The 18703-nt window shown below is 36.2% G+C and overlaps 1 protein-coding gene across 1 annotated transcript in view; it reads right to left on the bottom strand.

Annotated features, from left to right (window-relative positions):
- si (sucrase-isomaltase (alpha-glucosidase)) overlaps positions 1-13949 on the bottom strand; it is a 146004-nt gene extending 132055 nt beyond the window's left edge. The window contains exons 1-5 of the mRNA XM_033976422.2: positions 13843-13949; positions 6866-6986; positions 5203-5288; positions 3183-3303; positions 1396-1505 (exon numbers count right to left, since the gene is read on the bottom strand). Of these exons, the coding sequence (XP_033832313.1) occupies positions 1396-1505; positions 3183-3303; positions 5203-5288; positions 6866-6986 (438 nt within the window). The 5' untranslated portion in view covers positions 13843-13949. The remainder of the gene's footprint in view (positions 1-1395; positions 1506-3182; positions 3304-5202; positions 5289-6865; positions 6987-13842) is intronic.
- Between the last annotated feature and the right edge of the window lie 4754 nt (positions 13950-18703).

The raw sequence follows: 18703 nt of genomic DNA, 5'->3' as shown, positions 1-18703 counted from the left end.
ATTTCAGCACATTTTAGCAAGACCAAAACTCCTTTCAGTAGGCACAGTATAAATTAACACACTGCATACATATAGTGCAATGATGATAAAATACGTGTGATTCTCTAAGCCGTGTGCCATTTAAAATATGTGCTGCAGAATGTTGGACTAACAGTAAGCGTGAGGTTAGCTTGGCTCATACCAGTGAACAGTGCATTACAGTAGTCAAGATGTGTAGAGATCCCCTGGATCACCTGCACCAAATCACTAAAAGATAAACTCCATTAGAGTCTAGACAATAGCCGAAGGATTTAACTGTGGCATTTATCTGCTTGGCAAACTTAAAATCTTCATCAGTGATGATGCCAAGTTTGTGGCTGTAGGTTTGTTGGTTGGTTTAAAAACAATTTCTGCTTTGGAATTTTGAAAATTCATAGCCAACCGGGCCTTAATGTCATCTGAGCATTTCAACAGGGGTGCCAGGAAACTGGTGGTGATTTTTTGAGGACCAATAAATTTGGGTATCGTCAGCGTAACAGTGGTATTGTATCCCGTGTTTTTATTTTTTTATTTGACTCAACGGCCGACGGTTCAAAGAAAACAGGGTCGGCTCAACAATAGAGCCCTGGGGAACTCCAGAACATAGGGGGGCCAAACCTAATTGATGTGATTTATTGCTTAGCCCTATGTGAAAATATGGTGACTGAAGGCAAATGAACAGCGGATATTTATGAATAAAGTGTATTATTGATCAAAATCTGAAATGGCTAATTTTGAGTTAACAATGTTGTCTTGTCAATGTCTTTGTTATAAGAAAGTCTTATTGGATGTGTTTTAGATTCTGTATGCTCCAGATAACGATTATCATAAAATTATTTTTACAGTAGTCATGATTTATCATAGCAGCCCTGATGTACTGCATTTGTGAGTTTTTCATGTGTGCATGAATATGACTATGAATGCACCAGCCATCCCAACTGAACTGAAGTTTCAATTTGAATTCTAATGTGATTATGTGGGTAACAAACTTTCCTCTGTAAATAAATCCTGTAAAAAATAGATTCCTTTCTGCTATCCTTGTATTTTAGACCTCAACAGGTTATGAAGTATAAGTGAACCCTGTGTAACATTAGAAGTTCATATTTAAATTAACACAGAAAAAGCTATATATAAAAGATAGATTTTATTTTTTATTTATTTTATTTTTTTTATTAGCAATGGGCTCAAAGTGTAATAATAGTAATATTGCTTCTTCATCATCTGTAAAATATTAACTATTAAACAAACATGATATGACAGCTATTCACTTTCCCCCCACAGTTTTAGTGCCATAAAAGAGCATGTGTCTAGATTATGTTTATGATGGAAAACCACCATCACATTTGTACTGTATCCCTCCCATGTCATAGCGTTTACCTTAAAATGAAGGCGCTTGGGTGTCTGCATTTCTGCATAAAATGCCAGCTCTTGAATATCTGCCCCAAACAAAGATGGAGCTGCCATCCTTTTTAGAGTTGCTTTCAATGCTGAAAAAAGAAAACAAAACAATATAAGATTATATTTAAAAGTATAAATTTGTATTTGTAGTTTGTGTTATGAGTAGTAGGTAGTGTAGGTAGGCTATGGTTATTTTTGTGTCTGGGTGTGTTTCTCTTATCAAATAATCCTCTAGCAGCGTACTGCAGGCCAAGATTTCAAAATTGGGTTTAAGTGAATATGACAGCTTTTCATGTTTTTCTAATGTATACTTGTTTGGTGGGATAGTATCTCATTTAACAAAATAACGAGTTTTAGCCCTTGCTAGCATTATGGTTGTAACAGCTTTGGAATTACCTCTAAGTCTGTCGTATCAGCTGTCCACGTCTATCCAGGAAGTAAAATTATAAACCTCACCAAAAATTCATCTTAAATAACTTTGTTTTAAATAAATGATAAGTCTAATCTGTCCTATACACAGATTAGATTTATAATTATGGTACTGGTTAATGAATGATTCAAATGCAGAAGACGGCATAGAAGATCAATGCTGCATTCAGTCTGCGGTGTCAGGGGCGTCAAGTTTGCATTGTGTTTCAGCCATTCGCATAGCGTGTCTTGAGCATTCACGTGGCACCCATGGGCGTCAGACGTCAGAGCGGGTCCATGAGTTTCAAGCGCCTGCCCTCAAATGTATCTAACTAGAGGTGTTTGGCATGATTTTGAAGCCACGGTGTGAACTCACCATTAGACAGTATTAACCAAAACTTAATCAAGAATTATTAGTAACTATGAACCCTAATTTAAATATATAGTAATAATGACAATGGAGCCTATACAGGACACAAAGAGACAGACATTTACTGTATGTATTTCAAGGCATTGTCAACACATGCATCAATGATAAGAAGGAAGCATTAACTATATGATCCACCATATACATAAACAAATTTTGACTAATGCAACAATTCTTTATTCTGCCAATAAACATCTTACCACAGGATTTCAAATGAAACCCTTGAAATGAGATTAATATCTTTAGAAGACATCCATATCCCCCTGTGTCTCGTTCACCAATCAGATCAAAGGATTCCTGATGCTTGGAGAGACCAAGCGCATTAAGGGCTCGGAGGGAAATGCCTCTTATTTGCATAGCTGCCTCAAGTGATATATGCACAATATTTGAAGACAATTTAAGTATTATATAAGTCTTTCATTTATGTGGCTGGGAGTCTCTACTGAATACTAACATGGTGCAAAAGTATCTTTGATAGCTCTCTCCTCACTTCTAAGCAGTTCCCATTTTTCAATTTAACCACCTTTACCACACCAAAACAGGCCCTTGCCAATACATTTTTCACCTTAAGATGATGTTACGCTATGATCGCGGGGTTGGGTGAACGTTTATATATAAAAATTGTCCAATGAATTTTTGTTCTTTACGCAATAACCGCGTTGCCAACAATGCAGTGAAATCAAGCGGGAAATGGGAAAGCCCGCATGCCGCAAAGTCAATCATGTTTTCTGATATGCCATCCTTGTCATATTTCACAGAAAGTTATGCCCACGGCGAAGTAAGTAGGGAGCGGGGGATTGGATGTGGAGGCTGAAAGATTGATGGAACACAGCGATTGTTTGACTTAGAAAATAGGCTAAGTAAAACTAGAAGTCAAATATTTTAGTTTGGGCAAAGAGCTGTGGGGGCATGAAGGGAATAAGGGGTTTACCATTAGGATTGGATTGATCCACCGATTCCACCGTGTATCCGTGATTTGTGGAGAAGTAGCACCAGGGGACGTTTCGCTCATCCAGAGGACTCCAGCAGCAGCCACGCGCCTCACATTGTTGCTGTCAAAGAATATGAAGACGTTAATACGGGAATATGTAAGGGGATTGCAAACTGTTTTGAGTGTAGAATGTAAAACGTATGTACTGGTATGCATGTGCAAGAAATTCAGTAGTAGTTGGCTTCACAAATTTAACATGTTAATCCTATGGCTTAAGCATATTTCAACTGTTGACTCTAACGTATGGATCTATTAAAATGACTGGATAGGGTATTGCTATCTTATACGTGTCTCAAGTTGGATTAGTGGCCACTCCCTCTACAACAAAAAAATCCCTCGAGCCCACAAAACCGCTCATGTTTGACAGACAGGGACCGACAGTTTACAACTTTCACAAAGATCAAATTTTGTGGCAATTTTTACCTATTTTCATAGGTAAAAAACATAACCTTTTTCTCAGCTCACAATCTCTCTGTTGTCTTAAAAAGTGCTTTTTAATCATTAGCTTCAGCTACGCTTTATGTCTACTCTAGCTAAACTCAAGCGCTGATTGGTTGGCCACGTGGTACGACATGAATGAGCATGGGTTTGATGCAAACGAGCCCAACTGAATGGGCCACAGGTTTAGAACAATATACAATAAACAATATACAAATATATAACATTGCTTACAAAATGTTTTGTTTCCCATATATATGTCATGTAATCACAGAAAACTGTGACATAACATTACATTTTGGCTAAGGTCACATTTCGCACTTCTTCACAATAGCTTCTTTCATACAGGGTGCATGACATCCACTCTGGGAGGATTTAAAAAACTGATGTAATCTCAATTTGTTGGACTCTACATTTGACTCTGTATAGACTTTGCATTTGATTCTGCTTTGAATTTTGCTGTACGCTGCCTTTAACCCAACTGTACAATAAAAATCTACAGAACGATTGCTAAACCTTTGCGCCTGTTCTTCATACAACAGAACAGAAACCAACACAAGAAACAGAAAAAAGCGCCCTGGAAGCATAAACATTATTATTTATAATTTGTAATTTATTTATTATTCCCAAGCCTCCTTCGTGGCCGCTCCACTTTGCTCGCTCTTGTCACGCAAAATCTCATGGGGGGTAGCTCAACTGTGCATGGTCCATGGGCAGGGCAGGACTCACAAGATGCGCCATTTAGCACAGCCCATTGACTTCAATGGGCGGCCATGTTTAGACCCTGGGGCTTTCTCTAACACCACTGGGGCTCAAAATGGCACCAGCATTAGTTTCTGAATGTACAATAAATACATTTTACTTTTGATTATGATGTAAGGTTGTCAAAAATATCGAAACTCATAGTAATCGACTGAGGGATTAACAGATATAAGGCCACATGTTAATTTAAAATAAACTACTATGATTTAGTGTTGAAAATTATATTCTATTGAGTGTTTGTATTATCACTGCGGTATCAGAATCGAGTAGCGAGTCTATTCCTTAGTATCAAAGTCGAGTTTCAAATTTTTGTATCGTGACACCAGTATCATGCTGATAAAGAAGAAACTGGTTGTTGTACTAATTTCATGCTAATTCATGTGGATAGGTCCTGCAGTTACAGAGCTATAGCCATAAACCAGGAAACATTTGCATTTTGACTGGAAAATTCTACCAGATTTCTGACTTGTCCTCCAGTTGAGAATCTTGTCACGTCGTTAACTCGAGCTATTAACATTTCAAAATGGCTAATTGTGAATGCATTTACTTAGTAGCCTACTTTCAAATAATAGTTGAAAATATGCCTTAGTCCAATGTGCTCAACAGATAAACCTTATTGTATGCTAGCTAGACTATCTGTGATTTTTTTGCTTAAATGTACAGACATTTTTTGATATTTTTAACATCAAGCAGCGTGTTATTGGGTGTGTTTTTTTTTCCATCTGTGGTGTGCTTTCTTAGACAAAACAATAATTTGTACCTTGGAGGCTCCGGCATCAGGGTAGCAGTCTACTCTTTCAGCTAGGGGGATATTTGGACACTGAGGAACAATGGGGTTGGTATTTTCTGCCAAGAGAGAACAACACAATTTCTGCATTTGACCACAAAATTGAGCACAAAGAGTGAGTCCACACATTGCAAATTCCAATGACAGTCTAGCATTAACAAAAATAGTTTTAAAACATATGTGATGCAGCTGGACTGTAACTGCTGTGCTCTGCTGTACTCACCTTGCTAATGCTAGCTGGCCTTGTACACTCTGCATATGGTATGCTAGTTTGCTAATGTGTTAGCTCAAAATGGTGCAAACAAGGTGCAATTGCTTTAGCCGAACTTTTTATCATGTGAAAATGAAGAACAAATAAATTACATGTTATGTTTTTAAAGATATGTTACTTATTTTTACCAACAACTGTTGCAACTTAAATGTTGCATATACATATATCTTGCAACAAATCCTTTAGCAGCATTCAGTAAGTTTGTTAAAACTCTATTTCCTTTATAGTTGTCCAGTATTTTTGAGGGATGTACATTGAAAGGAAAAAAAAAAGGTTTCACAAAAATAATTAGAAAATTGTTAATTTTTTTTCTTTATCCCCCTCTCCCCTTTCTTTCATTGTAGCCTATCTCATTAGGCCTATGTAGTTAATCATGCTCAGAGGTGGATAGTACTAAGTTACAATTACTCAATTACATTTACCTGAGTAACATTTTAAAGGAATTGCACTTTTCAGAGTACTTTTCTAGCAGCATGCTTTTACTCCTACTTCAGTAATATTTTTTATTGAAGTAACAGTACTCCTTGTTTCCATAGGGTTGATATGGTGTGGACCCTGAGTCTTTTCAATGCATAAAGCGATCCATACCGACCCATTTTAGGGGTCCAAAGCAGGCTGCTGAAGGTACTACCTTCCAAAGGTATGGAATGCTGGGACCAGCTAGCCACGCCCCCGCGCAGTCATTGGAGGATCAGTACTTGGGGTAAAATATTTGGTTACTCTTCCCACTGTGAGTAATTCTACAAGTGATAAAAGCTTTATGTCGACTATATGAAATGATTTGAACATTTGTGTTTCTTGCACTTCAGGTATTAATTTGTTTTGGGTTTTTTTTTCTCATTTTTGTATCTATCCTTTGAAAATACCAGATTTTGTGCATTATGGTTTTTTTTGTTTGTTTGTTTTTTTAAATTACATAAATACAAAATAAATTAAATTACATTTACTTCAAGTTATTAGTTAGGCCACTCTTTAAACTACTCTTATTTGAGGAGTCATTTTTTTTGGACCACTACTTTGTACATCAACTTGAGTAATATTATTCTGAAGTAACATTTCTCTTGCTTGGGTAAAACTTTTGGCTACTCTACCACATCTGTTATGCTGTGAGAAATATGGCCAATGTGAATTAAAGTGTCTTGCCCAGTTTTACAACAATAAGTGATGCTGTCGGGCAAGGTTTGACCCAACAACACTCCAGCTGGTGGGCGAAAACCCAACTCACTGCACCACTGTGAGTCAAGCACCTCTGACTAAGTGATACAATGAATTTCTGTAACCTGTGGGTCATGTAGGGGAGTCATTTCTAAATATAAATTCTTTCATCTTTCGTTTTATAGAAATACAGCCCTGTAACCTACTTACCGTTTTTGGTCTTCCCTATGTTGGTGACGTACAGTATAATAAGGGCGATGGAGGTAGCTGTCATCAGAACGAACATGGCAATGAGGGCCAGCTCCAGTCCCGAGAAACGCCTCCTCCCCATCTACAGTAACAGCACACAGGGACACAAAGAGGCCAAAATCATTAGCACCCAGTAATGACAACACTCTGACTACAGGCAAGGTCTCCAAGGTCTCCCCAAACCGCCCAACGAGTCCCACCGGCGAGGTAAGACACACAAAATCACACATAGACGGAATATAGCCACATACTATACGCTTAAATCATGTAAATAATAAAAAGGCCACTCAACAAGGAGGAAATTACTATGGTAGATGGTTTTTTTTTTTGTTGTTTTTTTTGAATAGTGTAATCAGTGCTCTGGATTAAAGAGCGTGAAAGAAGGCTAATCAAATTAAACCAAACAAGCAAGATTTTTTGAAGGCTTGTTTCTGCAAAAAATCAATTAAATAATAATAAAAATAATAAAACATGGTAATGGTAGCCTTTTTGTTATTCTAATCATAAAATAATAGCAAATAAAACATGCAAGGAGTCATATCAGTGAATTTGAGAGCAGTATAGTGAACAAAGCCTACAGTGTCTTTATCGTGGGTGGTAGTATTTTTTGGTATATTTTACTAAATTATTATGTGAAAGTACTACAATTTTGCTGCTTGTTTATAGAAAGTCAACTTGTTTATTCAATACATTTAACATATTTGCTGTTTTGAGTTTGATTAAAATGGATGATAGTGGTTTAGAAAAGAAATACTGTTATGTGTTTGGTTCCTAAAAAATACTGAGTAGTATGTGCAGTATATTAATTATCTCTTAGTGCCATTTCATATAGAATTGTATTGTTATGCTATAATTGCCAGCTCTAGTTATGATACAGGCAGTGGGGAAGGAAGTACTCAGTTTTGTAATACTCAAGTAAGTAAAATATGACATGAAAAAACTGCTTAAGTAAAAGTAAACTTGAAAAATAAAAGCATTTACCCCAGATTTTGGGTTCTAATAAAGCTTCAAATGGACTGATTTTGATACAGATTTGTGCTGAATTTTGTTCAACAGAAACTACTGATTTTTTTTTAGCTGTTTTTATTTGTATATTTTTGTTTGCTCAGACTACACTCATATTAAAAATAAACCCCTCAGGCTTTTCACCAGATCTCAAACTGTATTTTTTATTTTATTTTTTTTTTTACTTTTCAGTTCTGTTCAAAATGTAGTGGAGTAGAAAGTGCAGATACCTGCTCTCAGACGTAGTGAAGTCAAAGTAAAAGATACCCACTTTAAAATTTAGTGAAGTACAGATACTACTTTAATATTTTTACTTTAAATTACGTTACGTTCTACCACTGGATACAGGAAGTACTTACTGTAAACTTGTTTTTTTTGGGGTAACATTGTAGTAATTGTATATAGCACCTATATGTACACTATACCTATACTGATTTTTACTTGCACTATACCTAAACTTGATTTTTGGGGTACCTGTATGTAGTACCTATACTTGCACTGGACCTATACCTATAATGCACTATATTATACTATACTATTACTATACTAGTAGCTATACAAGTACCGATACTGTACCATACACCACTGCAACATAATCTTAGCCCCTAAAGAAATGCTCCTAAGACATTTTGCCACTAACTAAATATAAAAGATACCCACTTTAAAATTTAGTGAAATACAGATACCTACTTTAATACTTTTACTTTGTTACGTTCTACCACTGGATACAGGAAGTACTTACTGTAAACTTGTTTTTTTGGGGTAACATTGTAGTACATGTATATAGCACCTATACTTACACTATACCTATACTGATTTTTACTTGCACTATACCTAAACTTGATTTTTGAGATACCTGTATGTAGTACCTATACTTGCACTACACCTATACCTGTAATGCACTATACTATTACTATACTAGTAGCTATACAATTACCGATACTGTACCATACACCATTGCAACATAATCTTAGCCCCTAAAGAAATACTTGTATGACATTTTGCCACTGATTCTTTGTTCAAACCTTATCAATACAGTAGTCCTCACCCGTCATATCAGTTGCTTAGTATTTTCAATCATTATGTAAGTCAAATAAATCTGGGATTAATCAACATTCCGTAGATTCTTCACTTTAGTGTTTGGGTGTGAGTTGAATTGGGTAATATCTAAATGTTACTAGTTTATTTTGTTAAGAAAGCTTCATCTTTGAATAATTATATCTTTACCAAATTGGCTCACAAAATGATGCGCACATTCCAAACCATTTTCACCGTTCTCAATCATAGTGACATTGAATTTATACCAGCTGCAAACCGTATAACTGATTTATATTTCATTTCAAAATGGCTACCCGAGTGTCACACAAGAGTTAAAGGCACCCGTCAAATTAATCTGGCAATTAGGCTTCTCTCCAAAGTCCCGTTAAGAGACACAAAACAAGGTGAGTGTGTGAGAGTGTGAGTGGATGGAGGGTATTGGGGAGAATGAGAGGCTCAGAGTGGTGCTGTTTAATGTCCTGTGAAGAACGGGCAAAGGCAAACCACAGCCAAATGTGTGCCTGCCCTGCCCGTTTACCAGCACTTTCATTTTCTATGGAGGAAAAGCAGAAATGAATCAAACAGAATAGAGTACAAACAGCGTTCAGGTGTTAAGTAAAGTAAAAAGTAAATCTAGTTTTACCGTCTTCTTTTTGTTGAATTTGGGTGCCAGAGGTGTTGGTTAGTGATAGGGATGGGACGTAAAACAATAATATCGTTTATCGTGATTAAAAGGATGACAATAATCGTTTGTGGCACTTTTTATATAATTGTGATAATCGCCAACAAAGATAATCGCCATTGTGTAGAAAAAACTACTTCTTCCTGATGATCTTCTCTAGATCACTGTTGTTTTCACTCATAACAAAGTACAATATTTCAACAGTTGTTTAAATATGAACCTATTCATGATATTAAAATTGTAATTATTCATATCATGAACATTTTTAAACTCTCAGCAACAACAATTACCGTGATACAATCGATAATCGCAATTATTTTGGCCATGATAATCGATAATCCTTGTTAGTGACTGGTTACTGTTTCCACTGCGAGTAAGTCCAGTGCCAAAATTCTTCTTAAGATCTTTTTTTTGGTCTTTCCTTTGAAAATATCTGATTAAAGGTACTCCATGTAACCTTAGAGGGTACCTGCTTGTCTCCATGTAGATGTTATTGCCTGAAATGTTCCACAGTTATATACAGTATCTATCTCCTTGGAGAAAAGATGTAACAGTAAGAGTAAGAAAGTTTTGTTTTTTTTTTGTTTGTTTTTTTCAACGTATTTCTTAAAGATCTGTAACTAAATAAATTCAGGATATATATGTTTAATGCAATCACGTGGAAAATTCCAGGCAAAGCAATAACTCAATCGCAAACTGCTGGTACACTCCTTCAGAAAAGCTGCATAGTGCACCTTTAATGTTTTATTCTTCTAATGAAATTAACTTTAAATCAAATTTTACATCCAGACAGTTACTCTTACACCTATTTTAATTTGAATAGTAGTCTTACTGTTACCACTACTTAGTCTTAGTACTTCTACTTGAGTAATGAGTAATCGTAATTTTTTGCTTAAACTACCCACCATTGATGCCTGCTAATGTTTGCTGAAGGCACTGACCATACTTAAGCATTATCAGGTACCAACTGATATATATTGCGCTAAAATTTACAATGAATGGTTTGTGCTATTATCAGTCTTCTAATATCATCATGGTAACTTTGAACAGAGTTATCAAATACATTTTCCATAATGTGCAGTCATTTTATTTGTATTGGTATATGGGGGATGTCCATAGATTGTATAAAGAAGTAACATCACCCATAGTGTTCAACTCAAGTCAAATGAAGCTCATCGAGGCTAGCGGTTACAGGGGCGAATTTGGAGCCAAGTTCCATCTCTTAGCAATCAAAGAGTGAGACTGTTGAAGGTAACACTCCTTCCTGCCCGCTCTCTGCTAAACTAGAGGGCTATCAATCAAATTTGTTACTAAAGCTAGCAAGAGCGACCTCAGGGAAAGAAGGCGCCTGATTTGTCTGATATTAATGTCCATATCTTAATTTCCAGACACAATAGTGAAATAAAAATACCAGGATCATGTAGAGCGGGTTAATATGAACATTTGAAGACCAGAATGATGAGGCTCACTGCAGCAGTTACAGAGAGAGGGGTGACAATTTTTCAACTTTAAGTGAATTGGACTCTCTATTTGGAACACGACAGCTAGCACATTAGCTATGTCCATTAATATATATAGTCTGTGGGGATGCCTTAGATCACATGTGTCAAACTCAAGCCCGCCATGTCATTTAATGTGGCCCACAAGATAGATAGCAAGTTATACAGCCATATTTTTTACATCTATGGAAATACATATGCAATATTTGTAAATTGAATGAGTAATAAATGCAGAAAGTTTATGAACAAGTTCAAGTTAAAAAGTAGTTACATTTATTTTACATTACATCTGGCCCTTTCAGAGAGACCATTTTCCTGATGTGGCCCTCGGTAAAAATGTGTTTGACACCCCTGCCTTAGATTCTTAAACTAACTCAATAATTACAACATAAAATATGACTCTTTCACAATCGTTTTCTTAAAAAAAGCATAAATCCAACTTAAACACCTGAAAAGTTATTGTACGCACCGTCGAGAAAGCTGTTTTCACATTTACATTTCACCAAAAAACTGATTCCAAATACGGCTGTGCCAACAAAACACATGCAGACATACCCCTAAGCTTCCCAACTTCTGTCCAATGCTGCCAGTACTGTTCTAAAAATACTCCAGCTATATCTACTTACATCTCCTCTTTCACACTGACAGTTTGGCTCAGTAATAAACTGCATGTTGCTACTTTAGTTAAGTTTATAATATTATGTGATTATATATTTGTTAGTCATTTTATGGTGATTTTGAGATTCAAGAATGTGATCCCAGATGGGGGCAAGAACCAGTTTTTCCTATTTTTTTTAAATTGCACCTTGCCATTAAATATCTCTGAATTTACAAATGTTGAACCTAATGATTTCTTTCAGTGACTAGACCCAAGAACTCACTGCATTACAAAATGTATCTGCATTTTATCTATATAGATTTTAGCTGCCCCCCATCTGTATTAAATATTATTGACCTGTAGCAATAGGCAGAAAATTGGGCAGAAAATCATTTCACTCATTTGCAATTTTGTCTTAAAATCCATGCTCTAGACTAGTCTCAGTGAATGAGCCAGATAGTTATTGTGCAGGTGAATATGGACCAGTGGATTCACTCTGCCACTGTATCCAACAGATCAGTGTGTGGATGCACCACAGCTTTCTCCAGCTAAACTCAGACAAGACTGAAGTCATCGTCTTTGGCCCACAGAAACATAGAGAAAGTGTCAGCAGTTACCTCCAGTGTTTCTCTCTCTAAAACCTTCAAATCAGGCTAGAAATCTAGGGGTAATAATAGACTCAGACTTGAACTTTAACAGCCACATCAAATCAATAACATCTGCAGCTTTTTGCCATCTAAAAACATTGCGAAAAATCAAAGGTAAACTGTCAAAACCAGACTTGGACAGACTTATCCATGTATTTGTCTCCAGTAGGATAGTAACGGCTTGCTCACTGTTTAGCTGTGTAGAAGACTGAAAATGTTTTTATTCTGCACTCTTCTCTTTTAATGTTAATTTTACAATTATTATTTGTAATTATTTATGTTTTGTATTTGTTGTATTGCTATTTTAATGTCGTTCTTACTGTGCAAAGCACTTTGAATTACTTTCTGTACCAATTGTGCTATACAAATAAACTTGACTTGCCTTGGTACTACGACAAAAAGTAAAGGACCTGTACCCATTGTGTTCCATGTATTTGAGTAAACTTTGTCTTGCCCCAGTACAGATATACTTTATAAGCAGCTCATAGGGTTAAAATTAGACCGCTGCGTGCTGTCTGCATATAATTATGATGCATTTTAATGTCTGTAATAACAGGAACGTGTGTTAGCATGCAAGTTGTTGATAACATTACTGTGCAAAATTATGTTCTGGTCTATGAAAGTTGTGAAAAGCGCTTATACATTCACTGTTTAGAATGCTTGGAAGTTGGATTGCATAAGGTAAAGAAGAAATAACTATTAACTTTTTTTTTTTTTTTTTTTTTTTTTACCAGATCAGTCAATTAAGCTGGAAGTGGTGTAATGTACAAAATGAAAACTAAATACATTTTCACCCATTGGATGATAGCATTGTTGCTAAAGACTTTGAAAAAAAAAGAGAAACAAATTACTTCGCCTTCTAAAGTCTTCATTTATGACTCTGTTTGAAGGTTATTATCTGTGGTGTAGTTGGTATAATCTATAAGAAGTACTTGAATGCTATGATATATACGGTGAATGAAAGGGTTCAGTTTTTCACATTAAAAACAAATCTGATATAGCACTTTTTAATATTACATTTCATTGAGACAGATGATAATTTTGATTAACAATTCAAGAACACGTATCTTTATATTGCCTATAAGAGGTACATCCATGTAGGACTACTGCATTCATTGAAATTATGGTTTATTTGACTCATTGAACTCAAAATAAAAAGGTTTTGAGGTTGAAGGTTTTAAGTTGCAAAACAAGATCACACATATTCTGAATAGAAGGTAATTAAATGCATTTTCGATTACTACATTTCTGTGATTGAAATGAAATTTAAATTGAAGTTATGTAGAACATGCAAACATGTGACCAAAACAAGCATAATCATGATATTTGACAGACCAATAGTAACTCACATAGTAAACTTTTAACACCGTAACAATGTATTTTCCAAGCGCATTTCACATAAGTTATAACAAAACAAATTTAACGCGATTTTTTTATATGAAAATGCCATTCTGTAGATGGAGTCTTACCTTGGCGGTGTTGTGGGGTAAAGTGCGAGCCAAAGACTGAGTTGTAGTGAGATATAGTAGCCTATAATCCTCTGGAAGTATTGTCACCACTCCTCCCTGTGTGCACGGGGCTGTTTCACAATCTCATAACACTGAGCCTGCAGCTGTAAAACGTCAGATAACCATTGATGGCAAGAGAAAACAAGTGCTGCCAAAAAATCCTCATATCGCATTGTTGTGCTATCAATCACGTTTGATTTCAACGTCTCCCAGTGTGGGGGTGTGGGCCATTTTAGGTTGGGAGTAAGTTGCTGATGAGTTTGGGTTTATGTAAGCCGTGAGTCAGCAAACTGAATCTGGGTAATCTTTAGAACCTCATGACCATAACAGCACTTTATACATTAACAGAGTCGTGTGCTCAAATACTGAAAAAAGTCCATTTATGTATTTGCAGTTTGAACTTCTATCTATAGACATATAATAAAGATATGAATATGAATGGACAGACTTCAACATGAACTTGGTTAGGATCTATTTAAATGTTGAATTAATTAAAAAAAAAAAATCAAATCTCAGAAACATTAATTTCCCAAATAAACACTGACAAAATATGTGCTAAAACTCATATTTTTAACAGAAGCGGAATTTTTTCGCTTTTATTACAGCCGCTAAAATTCATATCAAGGTCAAAAACTCCGTAATAAAAGAATAATATTTTATATGGCTGACATTAATACCATATTATGCCTACTTAAGTTTTAATTAATTTTATTAAGAACCATAAAAGTAGATATTTGTTATTCTAATTTAGTAGGGCAGTTTACATTTTTATTGCATTTTTAGGAGTAATAGCTCCATTAAGTGGAAAGACATTGACCTATTAAAGTTAAATTTGTGAACTACAATTAGGAGTTCCAAAAGTGAATATAACCATCATATATATATATATATATATATATATATATATATATATATATATATATATATATATATGCACTATTAAAGTACATGTGCATTCTTTGTACTGTTATTGGCCTTTAAACCTGCTCTTGAGCACTTTTGCTTTGACATGTTTTAGAGTTTAAAATAATGATCGTATATATTGAACCATTCTTTTTTTTTTTTTTTTTGTCCTCACTCCGTGCTGTGATCACTTTGAACGAGACAGGCAATGATTTATGGATTTACACATCCTGGATAGGCTTTCTACCTGTGACGCAACAATCCTGAGAAAATTCAAACCGCATATTCTCAGAGGCAGGTTCAGAGGCAAAGAACTTTATTAATGAATAAAACCAGCATGAATGAGTCAGAATACAACTCAAACACAGTATGTTTTTCTGTTTATCTTTACAATAAAAGATGGTTCATCTGACCATGCAGATATATACAAGTCCATGAGCTATCCCCTCTTGACCTCTGAGCCAAAGGCTTTCACTCATTGCTCCTGAGTCACTAAGAACAGTACAAATCTGCTCGTATAAATGACATGTACAATCCCCATCTTCCTTCAAATAGCCCCTGTTTCTTGACTCAAATAGCAACATAATATCTTCTCCTGTTATGTGGCCCGAGTGCAGGTGAGGTCATGAATTACACCTCTACAGCTTGTGATTTCAGAAGTCAAGTTGCTTCTTCTACAGCAGGGGTGTTCATTACGTCGATCGCGATCTACCAGTCGATCGCGATCTACCAGTCGATCGCGAAGGCATTTTGGGTAGATCATGTCCCGTCATCCATCCAGTCACATGACTAATATACAGGACAACCAGTCAGATTACACCTGACCCTAGGTCACATCATGGGCGCTGCACATGCATAAACAAGCGCTAGTTAGCTTAACCCTATAGCGTGGGATCCTATTGTCGCCGATAGAGCGCGGTTGCGGATTTTCCAGCAGCGTAACTCCGCAACTAGTCGTGCTCTCATTCAAATTCAAACGGCGTTTGAAAGCGGAGACATGGGGCTATCTAAATATTTTACCATCATTACGGTAATCTGCCTCTGTTGTCCCTCAAAGGTGACGAATGAGAGCGTGGTGCTGCGGGGATTTTCCCAGTCATTTATTCGATGCGTAAAAGAAAAAATACGGATGGATGTGTAAAATAGAAGTAGTTGCGTGAAAAAATGCAGTAAATTCTGATACTTCGTTTAACATGATTTTTATGGCTATAAAAAAAAGACAAAACTGTAATCAACATGATTAGCTCTGTTATCGCTTTCAAACGAAAAATACTATTTTACTCCTGGCTGGCTGTCAGAAGCTACTGCCCCAACTATGCATCCCTCACTGATTCCATTCAGTGCAAGTCATCAGAGCAGTAATCATCATGCAAGTAATTATGAACATGTAAGAAGTTCAATTGTGTTGTGCAGTATTATCTCATGACGTTGTGCAAGGTACATTAAAATGCACTGTACATGTAAGAATTCATAATACCTTTACAAATAAATATATGTTTAACATTTTTGTATTAGGTGGTAGATCTTTCAGACACGATCATTTTAAAAGTAGCTCACATACTGAAAAAGTCTGAGCACCCCTGTTCTACAGCATCCCTCTTTTGTTAGTTTTGAGTACTGTCAAATGACTTTAATGATGTACTACGAAACTTCTCTGCTACTACTATGTTTGTGTCATTCAACTTATCTATCTTACATTTTACTAAACACCAGGTGCTGTTTCTTGTTAAAAATATAAAATACCTTAAAAACATGCATTATTTCTATGAGTTGGCTCGCCTCTCCACAGATATGACCTGAAACCTGGTTTGTTGACGACACCCATCTTCAAGGAGATAAATATGCTTAAAGGGCATGTACCTGATTTTTTGGCTCAGTAGAAGTTCTTGAGGTCAAAAGTCGCATACTGCGTTCTGTCTGCATCTAATTATGAAGTGTTTTCTTGTTTGGGAATCAGAAAGTGCATGGTTAGCATTCTAGTTAGTACCATAATCACTGCAAAACTCCACTCTGGCCTCTGAAAGTGGTGAACATAAATGTACTGTGAATAATTAGGATACTTGGAACACCTAAGGTAACTGAGGAACAATTTTGGACCACTGCAAACCATTTAAAATGAACTAGCTCTGTTTTTCACCTTTTTAAGACGTAAAAATCAGGTACAGCACCGTTAACGCCATGCTGTGGAATAATCCAGGCAAGACAATCATCTCCGCTGAGACAAGCACATGGCGGACCTCCAACCGGAAAGGTCACAGCGCCTTAAAAGTTCCATTTTGTTAGTGAGTTTACAATTGCAGCATCAGAAGTGGCCTTATTGTCTAAGCATGCGTAACATCATCCAAAACTAAGAAGGCAGCTGGCTATGTGCCCCGGAGCAAGAAAGTTGTATCCCCCGATATTAGATACGACTGGATGCGTATGCCATTTGCTAGACAATGGCAAGCCGTAGAAAACAATAAGATTTTACTTTTGGGGGGGGATTTTTGGCATTTTAAGTGTCCATATGAACAGCCATCCTCTGTAGTCCATCGCTACGGGCGCTGGGGCTAGCTTCAAAGACACCGCATAGCAAACTCCACTCTTTTTGTTGATTTCGCTCACAGCAATGGAGAGGATACAGAAGTTTGAAAATTGAAGTGTGCATTTTTTTTTTCATAATGGCCAGACTTTTGTCGAGGGGGAAAACACCAAATCATTTTGTGATGGCTTCGGGCGTTTTTCGTTTTTTTCAAAGATTGTAATAGACAGGACCAACTGATTGAGCTATTTGCTACTCAGAGACAAGAGGGGAGAGGATTGCCAATACAGGCATTGAGTGCGGTGATCTACTGACCCTTTCGCAATTGACGTAAGCAAGAAGATTAACGGTGAATTTGTAATGAAACGTGTCCTACAAATCACGTTGATGGGTTGAAATCTTCAAAATGATACTTGAAAAAGAATTGCGATTGATTATGAAGGGCAAAACTTAAAGATATCAGTTCAAAACATCTGAAATTAAAGCACCAACTGGTAGATTTAGACAAAAAAATATATTTTCTTTTAGTTTGTTTTCATACCTGACAGTTTGGACTCAGAGTGGTCACGTTATGATATTGCTGTGACGTGCCTGGTCTGCTGATTTAAACGCCGTATTTAGAAGCAGCGCTGTCTTTCTACAGTCTGACTTCTTTAAGACAGTATCCCAGGTGTGTGAGAGTAAAAAAGCCCCCTCGTCCCGGTTTACAGTCCTCGAAACAATCGGGTATGAAAACAAACTAAACATGTGAATGAAAAAAGAATCTGTTGGAGTAAACTATTGGAATACATAATCAACCACATTGGACTCTGAGATCCAGTGGTAAGTTTAAAGTAATATAGATTATATATAAGACATAGAATAAAGAAACACAGTGGAAAGATCAAAATGGTAGCTTTGACATGACATAAGGTTATCTAAGGATGAGGATGAGTTGCTTCAAAATAGATGAAAATGTCTTAGTTGAAATTATAGAAAAAATGAATAGGTCTGTTTGTTATATGAGGCTGGGTAACAAATGCTATAAAACTAATTTCTATGCTTTACAAATTAACACTTTTGAATTCATATTTTCATCTTCTGCATAATTATGGCTCCATTATGAAGTTTTGTAATAATACGCAACTCTATAACTGTGGTTGCTATGTTTCGTCTTGCCTGCAAAATGGTAAATTGTGTAAGTTGTACATGCTGAATACTATACCATTATATCACTGAGTTTCCTCCAGCGGTAGTAGATGTTGTTGGTGATGGGTCATTCTAGGTGAGACTCCAGGTCAGAGGTCTTGCATTATTGTGTCCAAAGTTCACATTACGTGTTACAATACTACATATACTTTAGCTGGTGAATACATGAGAATCTGTCTCTCTTCTCCCTCCCATACCCTTTTCAATTTC

Source organism: Periophthalmus magnuspinnatus, chromosome 13 (genome assembly GCF_009829125.3).
Source record: "Periophthalmus magnuspinnatus isolate fPerMag1 chromosome 13, fPerMag1.2.pri, whole genome shotgun sequence".
Classification (NCBI taxonomy): Eukaryota; Metazoa; Chordata; class Actinopteri; order Gobiiformes; family Gobiidae; genus Periophthalmus; species Periophthalmus magnuspinnatus.
The sequence above is the reverse complement of the archived record's forward strand: the minus strand, read 5'-3'. Positions and strand labels throughout refer to the sequence as shown.